The 13,517-nt window shown below is 45.3% G+C and overlaps 1 protein-coding gene across 1 annotated transcript in view; it reads right to left on the bottom strand.

Moving 5' to 3' along the window:
• Positions 1-3,619: 3,619 nt before the first annotated feature.
• Positions 3,620-13,517, bottom strand: part of LOC8052278 (4-coumarate--CoA ligase 1) — a 111,170-nt gene continuing 101,272 nt past the window's right edge. The window contains exons 9-10 of the mRNA XM_029976686.3: positions 11,850-12,113; positions 3,620-3,928 (exon numbers count right to left, since the gene is read on the bottom strand). Coding sequence (XP_029832546.2) covers positions 3,813-3,928; positions 11,850-12,113 — 380 coding nt within the window. The 3' untranslated portion in view covers positions 3,620-3,812. The remainder of the gene's footprint in view (positions 3,929-11,849; positions 12,114-13,517) is intronic.

Genomic DNA, 13,517 nt, shown 5'->3' with positions numbered 1-13,517 from the left:
CTGTCAATAAATGTAATCTCCCGGTATCTGTATCTTCCCGTATTCTTGACCGAACTTGTTGCGAACGTATTACCACTCTACTAAGGCGCGTCTGCTGACATGGATAAACTCGACGCGGAAAGATGTTGCTAACTACTTAAAAGGTTCACAAAACCTTTCAGCACGGGAGACGCTAATACAGGACTGACATCAGCAGCAACACATCGAATTCTGACAGGACGAGCTTCTCCCGTTCGACAACCCCTTCGACGTATTCCCCTTGCATAGATGTCACACATCGATGACATGCTAAAGACAATGCTACGACAAGGCGTGATTGAAAAAGCATGTGTCGCCTGGTCCTCAACAGTTGCACTAGTGGCAAAAAGCTCGACCAGTTTTTGCGTAGACCATTGACGACTTAAGGACGTCAGAAGAAAGACTCCTTTCCTCTGCCTTAAACTGACGACATCTGGGACACCCTCGCCGGGTGCAAGTTGTTCTCCACACGCGACCTCAAAAGCGAGTATTTGCAGGTCCCAATGCAACAAGGATACCGAGAGAAGACCACGTTCATCACTATTAACGGCTTGAATCAGTTGCGTGCGAGGCCATTTTTACTCTGCAGTGCTCCGGATAAATTTCGGAGACTAATAGGCACCTCTTTTTTGCATAACTTGACAACATCATCGAATTCAACAAGACATTCTGAGACAATCTGACGAACCTCAACTTGTTTTTTTCCCGGCTGCAAAACGCGAACCTGAACCTCACACCGAAAAAAATGTTCAATGTTTACAAAACAAGTAGCTAGAATACCCCGGCCACATCATTTCAGAGGATGGGATTCCCACAGATCTTCGGAAACTCTCTGCTCTTGCGGAATAGTCAACACCAAGAAACACCACCGACGTTCAATTGGGTATCGTACCATCCAAAATTTGTCCCCAGTTTCGCTCACATCGCCAAGTCTCTGTATGCCCTGACTGAGAAAAGGCAAAGTTAGTCTGGCCTTCAGAATGTCAGCGTGCGTTTTTGACACCCAGAAGAGCATTCACGTTTCCGTCAACACTTTCGTATTCAAAGGGCACCGCACGCTTTATACTTGACAGCGATGCCAGCGCTTCGGCATTTCGTGCTGTGTTATCCCTAGAGCAGTACGGACAGGAACGCGCCATGTAGTATTACAGCAAGGTCTTTACGAAGCCCGAACGTAATTACTCTACCACCGGATGCGAAACGCTTGTAATCATTGAAGTCATCACTCATTTTCACCCTTATCTACTGGGCCGGAAGTTTATTATTCGTACCGACCACGCATCAAAGATATGGAAGTTGAGTTTCAAGACACCTGGTAGTCGGGTCGCCTCTGGCTGGAACGCCTGCATCAATACTTCTTTGACATCCAGCATCGAGCCGTTTCACTTCATACCAACGCTGATGGTCTCTCCCGCTCCCCGTGCAGTGGAAGGTGGCAGTGCTTGAGAATTGTATAACGCAGCTTCGAGCCGCTCAACGCACTAAACAACCTCCCTTGCGACAACGAAGCCTGGGCGTCGGAGAGGCTTTCTGATGATCAATTTGACGACGTGGACATCAGCCCATTTGTAAGATGGAAAAAGCAGAATAGCAAGCTCCCACCTTAACTGTGTCCACGTTTTCCCCGGCCCTCAAGAGTTACCTGGTGCAATGACACTCGGTTTCTGCGGGACAGCGTTCTTTACCGACACTGGGAGTCCGCTGCACGTAACTCTAGTCTTGCAGCTCGTGCTGCCACGAAGGCTTCGCTCACAAGCGTTTCATCAGCTAAGCACTTGCCCCGAAGGAGGGCACTTAGGCATGAATGGCACGGTCAAAAAGGTTCGGAAACATTTTTGCTGGCTACAGTGTCATAGTGACGTAAAGCAATGGTGCCGCCAAAGCCACATATGTGACTCGCGTAAAACAACGGGCACCACTTCAAGAACATGTGACGGGCACACCTTTCGAACGCCTTAGCATTGATATGCTGGAGCCGTTACCTCTAAGCTTGGAAACAATTTCCTGCTAGTCAGTGTTGACTATTTCGCCAAGTGGTCGTAGGTTATTCATATTTTAAGCAAGACCGCCTGAGAAATCGCCGACGCTCTAATGAAGAACTGGATTACCTGCTATGGAGTTCCCCTGATGAGCTGCTCGGACCAAGGCAGAAACTTCGAATCTCGAGTATTCCAGAAAAAAAATTGCGAAATCTTCAGCATCAGAAGAACAAAAACAACAGTCAAGCGGCTTGTTGGAGTGAATAAATCGCACCCTTCTACAACGTCGATCTATGTTCGTGAATGAGCGCCAATATACCTTTATTTTTGAATGCATACCGCACGGCTGCTCATGAAAGCACTGGCTACACGCCTGCCACAATGCTCTTGGGTCATGACCTTCGCGTGTCCTGTGAGGTATCCATCCTATGGGCATCAGAACCGGCTACAGACCATGTTTCTTACATAGGTGAACTGAGAACAAACCTCGAACGGATGCATGAATTCGCTCGGCAACGTTTGGCAAGTGGTCTGATTCGCATGAAGACCCAGTACGCATAAAGACCCAGTACACCAATTCTCGCCTGTTGACAAAGTATGGCTCTAAAATTTAATTAAAAAAAGAGGGCAGTCTCCCCAACTACAACGCTACTGGCTAAGACTTTTAACCGTCGTCGAACGTCTCAGTGATGTGGCCTATCGCATACGTCGCAACCACCTATCATGGGCCCTCATACTCGACCGCGACCGGCTTTCTTTGTACGAAGGGCACCATTAAGCTTCACTGAAGCTTCAAAAGACAAGAGAGAATAATCTAGCGAAGAAGTAGATAACGAGACAGGCACTCGACAAGGGAGGTCGGCCAGAGCAAGTTAGAAGCGAACGATAAAAGATGACGGATGTTCTGTCCTGTTATTAAACAACTTTGAAAGAAGATGTCTGCTTCAATATACGTCTTCGTGAGTTAATAACGAAGTCGGTTTTCATCCCTTTTGTAATTAAGACAGTTGTGTGCGACCCCTGCCGTCAGCTATCAAGCTGCATTATTTCAACGCAATATACGAGGGGAAGTCGAAAGCTCTGTTTAACTTCACAGAAATAGTCTAGATGCCATAAGAGCGTTTCTTGTAAAAACAAACAAACTTAATTACTATTTTTCTACATACTTCTCCCACGTGGATGTTTCTGTTCATATGATGACTTCTTTTGAAAAACTCACGCACATTGTGAGCAATGTTGCAATGAAGACGTCATCTTAGTCCTATTAGCCCTTTTTAAAGCAAAAAAAGAAAAAACCTAATTAAAAAAAAAAAAAAAAAACCGGGAATCAGTTTGCGCCAGGTGAGGATCGAGGCCAGATTGAATGTGGAAGATGATGAGAAACTTCCACTGACATAACTGTCTGGCAAATAATAATTTACCCAGTTTCCTAGTTACCAATGCACCTAAACACACTCCTAAATCAACAACCCCATACGCGCAGTCAAAAGGTAAAACTAAACATACAACTTAACCTCCCCTTGCAATGTGCTTAGATCTTTAGGTTGTGACTGTGTGAAAGATACCGTCGTAGAAACTTCCCGCAACCACCAACTCCTCGTTGTTACTCGGTTGAGACACAATAAGGTTCTACTTTAATTGAGTTTATTGATTAGCATGTGATAAAGTGTACCCAGTCAGGCGGTACAAAATATGATTATATGTGGGAGTAGAATAGCACTAAGCATAACAGGAAGAGTTTGAAATGGCGGCAACATTTAAGCATATTGCAATAGACTATCTTTTGAAGTTTTTGTAAAGCGTACGGTCCCACGCTCAGCGTCCCGCTTTCTCGACGAGCGCCTTTCTCTGGACTTTCCCGGTTTCTGTCTTCGGCAGCGACTCGACGAAAAAGACGCCACCTCGCAGGTGCTTGTGCTCAGCACAGGATCCTGCAAGAATAAGACATTCCGCTTAAAAATAGCATAGCTTATTTTTAATTCATTAATTTATACATTCTCTCATTCCTTTTCTCAGGCGCCCTGCATGGGCACCTAATGGGACTTTGCTTGCTTTAGGCAGAAATATATTAATGAGTTATAAACAGTTTTATGGGCTTTCTGGAACTCGTATGGATTACTTGACTTCCAGCCTGTGATTGAACACGACTGGCGATCTCTCATTGACCTGCATGCCGCTGAACATATCCGCCTGCTCCGACCATCAATCTCAGGACCTCTCCGAAACTAATCGAGCAATCTACCAACGGAGATAACCATCAGCTAGCTGTTAATAAAGCAAACGAATGCTAAGAGTTTCCACCAGTATAAATCCGACACTTGACGAGCTGAGTATCTGACGTTTAATGGTTTGATGTTAAAAAACCTCTGACACGCCAAAAAAAAAAAGAATTTTTTTTTTTATGCTAGGCGTTAAGATGGTGTATCAGGACATCACCAAATATCTGTTCCACTTTAGAGCTGGGTAGTTATTTTATAAAAATAAAAATACGAAGCCCATTTCAAAGTGCCCTCCTGCGCCCTGTGACGTAACAATGTACCGCAAGGTGTCGGGGCGGTCAGAAGGGAGGCAGAGCCGTTTATGCTGAGAACGTCTGGCCTTCTTAGGGAGATATTGACAGCCTGGCAATCACAGCAGCGCAGTCTCACAACCGGAGGATGACTTATTCCGTCTGCCATTTTGGGGCTTTGTAGGAACTCTATGCGATTCCCCAGGAATAAAGAAGACGATGAAGTAACGCCATTTTGTGCTATCGCGAAATCCGCTGGTTCTAGTGGGCAATAAGCTCCGCCCATTGACCAAACTTTCTCAGTATAAAGGGCTCTGAAGGGAGCCATCGACCTACGTCACTAAAAGTGGGTTCGGCGGAAGTCACGTGAGTTTCACTCCTCGTGCTCTCCACGACCGTGTCTAAGACTTTTTTTTTTATTTCTGGTCTTCTCCACGAGCGATCGTAGAAAGCGAAGTTTCAGTTCCACTAGCTTTTTATCGCTGCACCGTCGGTTAGTTTGCGTGCTGTAAAAGTTGACGACGAAGACTCAGTAGTTTGACGTGATGGAGGTCAATGATGAAAGTGTTGCGAGTACAAGCCAGTGAACGAGTGCATGCCTTCAGTCCGATGGTACAGAGCTATACTGAGCACAAAAAAGCTATCGAGTTTTGAAAACAACAACAGCAACAACAGCAACTTTAGAACGCTGGCAGAAATTAGGATTGCTAGCATACGACACGCCCGATCGCATTGCTGAAGGTTCAGGCACCGAGGTCGTGGAATCATCAAATACTCTCCAGGCTGAAGATGTCTGCCGTCTAGAGAATACGAACTGATGAGTGTACCAAGTACAAGTAAACGTCGAGCCTAAAGTACGTGTGTTGTCTAGAAAATGAGTAGAACTTGTTTCCTAGGTTTACTGACTCCTCTTCTTCAACCTTTACAGCAACATTAAGCGATGAAAAGAAAATAAAGGAAACCTTGTCTGCTTGGATTGCTCGCGGAGATGCGGAGAATAACAAAAATGTATAAAAAAATATTACACGCGCTCGCGGTAAGCACGAGGAGGGATACAACTCACTTGACTTCCGGCGATGCATTCCTTCTGACCGCCCCGACATCTTGCGGTACATGGTTACGTCACAGGGAACTAGCCGGCACTTTGAATTGAGCTTCGTGTTTCTATTTTTTTATATAAAAAAGAAACAAAACAAAACTACGCAGCTTGGAAGTGAAACATTTTTTGGTGATGTCCTGATATACCCTTTTAACGCCTAGCATGAGAAAAATTTTTGTTGGCGTGTCAGTGTTTTTTTTTAACAAGTTATAAAACTTAAGAACCAAATATTGATACATCTCAGTCAGGTAGGTTATATCGGGGAAATAGTTTTAAGATATTTCACGATAATTATCTAATGAATGGGGAGAAATATGAAGTGCAGTGCAGGCTTTATTTTTTTCGTAGGCGGAAAGTTTATAAAAACCGCTAGTGTATATAATCAGAGGCATTCTACGTGCACCTGACGGCGCAGTTTCAGAAGTATGAAGGTTGCTCAGCTGTGCGTCCGAAGTCCACGCCTTGTGATACCTCGGCGCCTTAAAATCCCACGAGTTAGCTGAAAGGCAATGAAGCTCAGTGTATTTTTTCCGATCAGTGAATTTATGAACTTAAATTGAGAAGCTAAAATAATTATAAAAGGTAAGGGTAATCTATATTAAAATTTTGCGACTATTGTGGGTAAAAAGTAAAAAAATTAAAACTACCATTATATTTTTAAATAAAAATAGAATAATGTCAATAAAAATTTTACAGCCAATAATATATTTTAACTGAATTACTACCCTAGAATGATTTGCAATATAGTAAATCAAGAATCTATAATTTAAGTATATTTCGAATCTACTAAAATATCTATAGTAAACCCGAGGCAGAGGAATAATAAAAGACGGAAAGAACCTGAAGGTTTTAAACGCAGATTTGAATTTAGCCAGAAAGTTTACGCATTTTAGGGGCGGTTTTGGGGTGCTTTTTGTTTTTGTGTTTTGGCGACGCCGTCACTGCACGTGCCGCGCTGCTTTTCGTCCTCCACAAAACACAGGGTTCCCGCGGTGCCTCGTGAGTAAAGGGTAGTACATGACATTCCACTGCGATGTTTTCTTTTTTTTTTTGTTTTTTACATTGACCATATTAGCCGTTGCTCGATCGCAATTTAAAGCATAAAAGGGCGCCGAGAAGTAATGCACCAAATTCCGCAATTGCAAAACATGTAGACGAATGTAACAACTGTGAACCTGAGTTGGACAGCACTCAGGTCTTACATATAGAGAAAAACTGTAGAAGATTGCTAACAAAAACTCTGCATTATATAAGCTCTGGAAATTGTCTCGACCAAGCCTGTTTGATTCTTGATAAGAAAACGAAACTGTTTCTGGGTCTGTGCTTATCTCTTCACTTCAGGGTAACTTTCGGCGTGCTAACAATTTGACCTCGCCAAGTGCGGAGGGAAGTTTATGGTTTGGGTTTATTTTTTTGTTCGTGCCCGTTCCTTTGGGTTTTGGTTTTTATGTGCGGTTCAGATGTATTGTTGGAGGTTATGGTAAACTTTGGGGTTTGGGCGAAAAAATGTATTAAAGTGTGAAAGAGGTATAGAATTCTATCTAAGGCAATTTTATAGCAAATCTGTATATGACTCGCAGGTCGGATTATTTGGCGTCGGCGTCTTCATACGGAGAAAAAAACAACCTTCAGTGATTGAAGCGAAAATTGCGTATAAGGCATCCAAGATACCAGCACAGCATTCGTTTCAATAAAGAACGAGCACAAACCAAGCATCCGAACCACATAGTTAATCATAAGGCGCTCCTGATAAGAATGCGAAGCACGTGGCGCTCACCGCAAAAGTTTCCCAGTAAACATTATTGCTGCGCAAGCTGCTGCGGCGACGGCAGCTTGCGACGTAGGGAGTGACGTCACTAGCCTTACAGACAGGGTGCTTCTTGTAAGAGTGACAAAAACTCCTAAGATTAGTGTATTCGTGGTAAAATGATAATTTTCTCGGGAGCGCAAGTCTCGTGGCGGCGGACTTCAGAAAATGCACATTACTTACTAATTAGTTCGCTGATTAACAAAAACATTTCTAATCAACTTTTAATTATAGAAAATAGATTTATGGTTCCAATTAGAAACTTGCTGAGCGCCATCAGAAACCACTAAATCAGTAATTTTTAGACAGCCTTCGAACGCGTGAGAGGCGGGGTGGTGCGCTGAAGTTACCACTCGTGGAACAGGTTCAAGGCTGGGGCTCTCATAAGAGACAAAAAAATCGCGCGGACACCTTACCGCAACCGTCAGCCTTGTACCTGCAGTGCTCCACGAGAGGTAACTTTAGTGCACTTCGTGCGCCTCTGCAAGACGCCCACCGGGCGCGCCGTCCTGGACAGGCTGGGGATCGAGCCGGAACATTTGCAAGAGGCCCCGGTCGACGTACCGAAGACGATTAGGAAAGTCTTGGAAGTCCGCCCGGTACCGCGGAATATGCACCCTCAATATCACGATGAGCGGAGAAAGGCGAGAGCTGAGGCCCTCAACAAACAGCATTGTAACAACTTTGGCGTCCTTCACGTGGACGCTGCACCGTATCCGGGCGGCGCATCTCGTAACGCTTGTTTCGCGATCGCCGTGGTAAACAGCGACGGATCTACGGTCGCCCAGGCCTCCGTGACCACCAAAGCCACTGCAGTGGCGGAAGAGGCGGCCGTTGCACTGGCCCTGGTCCACGCGGGCCCCCTCTCAACGACGATCACCAGCGACTCCAGGACGGCAGTCCGCAACTTCGCCAGAGGCAGGGTGTGCGCGGTAACAGAACGCATCCTTCGATCCTTCAAGCCCGGCTCCGACCGCACCAGGCACAGTCTGGTGTGGGTCCCTGCTCACTCGACTCACGAGGGGAACAAAACGGCACACGCAACGGCAACTCGAGCAACTTCCCTCCGAATGCCGGCCGTCACGCTGCCAAGTTCCCTTAGCGGCGTCGACGAGGCGGCATCCCACCACCTTTCGATGTCCAAGGACTGCTTGACGGTGTTTCAAGATATCTTGCAACACTATCGCTTAGAGCGCAGAGTGTATCCACCGCCCGACAAAAGTCTCGCCAAGTTCCAGGCCCTGAGGTGGAGACAGCTGCAGACAAACACCCTCCCCTGCCCGGCCTTTCTACGGCATATCTATCCCACCGTCTTCGACGGGAGGTGCGCCCGCTGCCCGCCACCAGACCCCGCCGACAGGGGGACTGGCCCGACGAAGGCCACCATCGCACACTTGTTTTGGGAATGTCCCTTGGACCCTCCTTCGCCTACTCTACGGGACTTCGTCGCCCGCCTTCGAGAAGGAGAAGAGGACCCGCTGGATCCCCCTTGGACCGTGCTTCTCCGAAGCTCGGACCCACACATCCAAGCCGAAGTGGTCTCCCGAGCGGATAAGATAGCGACGGAAATCACGAAGACCCTACAAGAAGCGAACGAGCGTCCGACGTTCGACTTGGCGTGAAGATCGGTGCATGTGCATCCCTTCCGAAACTGAGAAATGCCGCCTCGCTTGCATTACTTCTTTTATCAGGAACACAATTTTTTTTTTTTGGGGGGGGGGGGGGGGGGGGGGGAAGCCGCGGTAGGTAAACGTCTACCCTGCGGCTTCTTTATGTGGTGTTCCAATAAAGTTGTTTCTCTCTCTCTCTAAGCTTCTTATGCACTCAAAGTCTTCGCAAAAATGAATGATTTAGGCTTTTTCGATGAAGCTTAGCAAGTATTTGATTGGAACAATATGTATATTTTCACTAGTTAAAAAGTTAATTAGCCCTTTTTAATCACTTATCCAACTAACTAAGTAAGCATTACGCAATATCTGGCGTCCGCCACTACGAGAAATGCGGTCCCCAGAAAATTATTCTCTCACCTCGAATACACTAATCTTAAGAATTTTGTCACTCTTACGTGATGCATCCTGCATAATCACCGATGGTTGTTTGTAAATAAGTTCGCAGCCGGGCCCGGCTATCCGAGGACCCCTGCGTGTTTCCGTTTTTTTTTCTTATTTTCTTTTCGCCTCACATCCATTTGTTATTTGCACTATATTCTACAGTGCGCGCAGGTTCCTAAAAACGTATGACAGGTAGTTCTCCGAAAAAAAATCTTCTTACCCGATCACTGTGCGTTGTTGAAGAGAAAATAAATTCACTACCGGAAGTCTGCCTTGGCACCAAATACTGTAGCACCCTCGTGATACCAACTCCCGCCGAGTGAGGTGAATCAAAAGTTTTGGTACAGCGCATTTGCTTTTCTTTCGTCACTCATTAAGTATAGTGCAGTGGGCAATCATTGCAGGTGATATGACAGCCTCGCTGGCCAACCACCTTCACGTCGTGGATTGGAGCCCCGACTTTTTTGTTCAATAAACTTCAAAGCTGCGTTGAAGACTGTTGTTCTGTCTGTCTGTTTTTTTTTTCATTCCTCTGTCTCGGGTTTACTATGGATGTCATTCCTTAGCTGAATCTCGGACAGAAGCTCTCCGGACAAAAGCTCATTGGACAAAACGACACTGAAGTTTTCACAAACGTACATAAAAGTTCACTGCTTTTACTCGTGAATCCGGATAAAAGCTCAACCGGATAAAATTGTTTGCTTTTGTACATGAGTTCAAATAAGAGAAATTAAGCGGGGCATCTATGGAGCAAGTATGTATGACTCGCGCAAGGTATATTCCTTGCTTAAAACGAGCCTACACAGCGTTAAAAACGCATTAAAGTGATACTGAAGCAAACAATTTAGTGTCCATAATAAGCGGTGCACGCTCTTTCCACGAGCGCACAGCCGCCGCTGTGCGCGAGCACACGCGACGAAATTGATGTCACAGTCCCCCATTGGCGCTTAGGATGATACTTAAATGTGTGGGCTGAAAAAAAAGGGCATCACTTCTTCCATATAATACACCCCACAACTTTAGTTCGACGTAGAGCGCACTAGAGTCGAACAGACGGCCCCAAATTTCACCAAATGCTTGATAACGGTATGATATAACTTATTAAATAGCTGAAGTACCGTATTTTCCGGACTATAGTCCGCACCCGGTGTATAGTCCGCAGGGGGAAATTTGGGGTCAAAAATGAAAGATTTTGCTTAGGTAGCCCGCACCCGGTGCATAGCCCGCACCCGGTGCATAGTCCGCACCGGGTGCTTAGTCGACACGAAAATCTTCTCATAGACGGCACACGTTTACAAATGTGTGCTTTTTAGCTCACAATAAAGCCTATAATGTGCATAAATCATCATTAACATACACTTTCGTGCACAAAATTCGTCACGTCTTGTCATAATAAACGATCTTGAAAAACATAATTCCTGTATAGTCCGCACGCGTAGATAGTCCGCACAGCCAGAAATTTCAACTTTTAAACATGTATAGTCCGCGGACTATAGCCCGGAAAATACGTTCGGTATAAATAGTCCACAGTAACCTCCATGCATATGATCACACTCCTCTTAGATGACGAAAATAATCCCTGGAGAAGGGGAACAGAGGGACAAAGAACAAACACAAATCTCCGAACAGAGCTAGGTGATTTGTGCTTGCCCTTTTTCCCTCTTGTTCCCCTTCTCCATGGATAATTTTCGTCATTTTCGTCCAGTTCGCTTGCACTTTTGCATTTAATGAAATTATCATTCTCTTAGATGGTTGCCTAATCCATCATTCTAAAATCTATAATTTAAAAAAAAAATTCAGCCCCACTTTTTAAAGGTCCAGAAATAAGACCCCACATATCATCAATTCGTTAAATGTAATGCAACTCGCAAATAAAAGATTAACTGCACATATTTCTCTTTCGTAGGATTTATTGCAGCAATATTTTTTTTTCATCAAGAGTGCATTGTATTAGTCGCTCAATTATTTAGTTCTTCTAATTACCTGGACAAGATGACTCATATTTGTGTTCGCGCCTTGCCCGAAGAAAAGTCTTGTTGAAAAATGTTGACTGCCATTCCTTTCAGTCTCTTCAATAGACTTCTTTCAAAAGTGCGGGCTGCCTATACTTCGTTTCACTGTAACTTGGAAAAGGGCAACGGCCACAACCCCCTTGAGCCAATCAGAAAGACGTAGTGAAGGTGTGTGACAAATCTGTGCAGACGAGCACTGATAGAATCTTGTCATATGCCTCTCTCCAACGCGCATATTGACTCACCAAGATAGCCTTCGCCGTCTGCCAAATTGTGATGAAACAAATTGTGATGAAACTATATGTCAAAAGGCGTATTTCAATACGCCTTTTGGGCTTATTTGCTAAACGCGCGAGGGAAGTGAGAAAGCAGACCTGCAATGATGTCCTTGATGTCCTGCTCCGTGACTTTCCCCGGAGCTGCGTGGCTGTCCTTGAGGACGACGAAGGCGGCGGGGACCTGGCCCCACTCGGCGTGAGGCAGGCCGACCACGCAGGCCTCTGCGATGCCGTCGTGCCGAGCCAGGAGAAGCCCCTCCAGCTCCGCAGGAACCACTTGGTTATCCTTGCACTTGATCATCTCCTTCACGCGTTCCACGAAGTAGATTCGCCCCTTGTCATCGTAGTAAGCGAGGTCACCTGTAGAACAAGCCGACCTGTCACTACGGGAAGGAATACTCAAGAGCTTGCAGAAAGAGCCAAACGCAGAACGCCTCGGCAGCTCCGACGTTGTCATCTGCTCCTGTCGTTGCTGCGTAGGTATTTTTCAACGCCGCTTGTGTCATAAAAAGACACCGTTATGTAGCATCTTGTTAGTACTAACAATGTTAAAGGGGAGATTCCAAAGGCATCATCTGAACGCTAGTAGCTTAACCTGATTCCCAAATGTTATCTTGTCCTCCCAGATTGACTCTAGTAAATTAAAAAGTGATATTTTGATTGCTATAAAAATCTAAACATAGTTCTCCCTAGTATAACTCCAAATTCTCCCCCCTTAAAAAAAAAAAAGCGACGTCAGTTGCGGGAATAATTGCGTGCTGCAGGTGCATTCGCCGTCATTTTGCTCGCGTCTATAGTCGGTGACAAGTTAAGAATTCTAGGAAGCTCCTCCCACCTCTTTCCAATTTAGAAGAGCGAGCGCTGGAGAGCAGACGACTTCCTTTCCAGCGTTTGCTCTGCTAAAGTGGAAAGGTGTGGGAGGAGTCTCCCCTTAACTCTTAACCTGTCCCTGTCTTTAGTAGCGAGCAAAGAGGGGCGTTCGGGTTATCTCAAGTTTATAAAGGTGCATTCACCCGGCGTGAAATCCCTCCCTTTGCATCCTGGGATGCGGATCACGTGATAACAACGGCAGGTGTTGTGCGGAGCTTCGCTGGCGTGGACATCCCAGGGGGTATGGGAACATTTTGTTCGGGTGGTACAAACTGTTCCGGCCTTGCCGTGGGAATTTCTTCGCAAATAGCGGTATTTGGTCCGCGTTTCTGGGAAATTTACAGATTTTTATCAGCGGTATACCGGCTGTGGCATCGGAATTGCCTTACTTATCGTGGCTCCCATGGCTTGCGCTGTTGCACATGTTGTCCGAGGAACTGGAAGGAGTCTGATATTCATCAATTCCACGTTCTATTTTTGTGTCCTCGGCTTCAAAAACCACATTTCGTTTAGTACAAAGCAGTCCGTCCTCTTCGTTTATTTATTTCATAACTGCATCGTTCAAAGGGCATCACAAATGGGGGCATACACCAAGGACCGCATAAAAGCATACAAAAACCAAAAATACAGATTTAAACAAACGATTGTGACAACTTCGCAACAGAATTATTAAATTTAAAAAAATAGTAATCATAGGGTAGCTGCACCAATAAAAAGCGCAGCACATTCCAGTCATGGTCAGTTTGAGAAAAAATGAGTACTTCAGCAGATAAGTTCTCGCAGAAACTTGACAAATCTTTTGACTATTATTCATTTTATGAGAAATGTAATAGGGTGCTAGGATGTATTTTGATTTTTAAAGACCAGTGTTACCGTAGTAAACGTTTCGTGGAA

The sequence above is a fragment of the Ixodes scapularis genome, unplaced genomic scaffold (assembly GCF_016920785.2).
Source record: "Ixodes scapularis isolate PalLabHiFi unplaced genomic scaffold, ASM1692078v2 PGA_scaffold2__306_contigs__length_199485367, whole genome shotgun sequence".
NCBI lineage: Eukaryota > Metazoa > Arthropoda > Arachnida > Ixodida > Ixodidae > Ixodes > Ixodes scapularis.
This window is presented reverse-complemented; position numbering and strand designations above follow the sequence as displayed.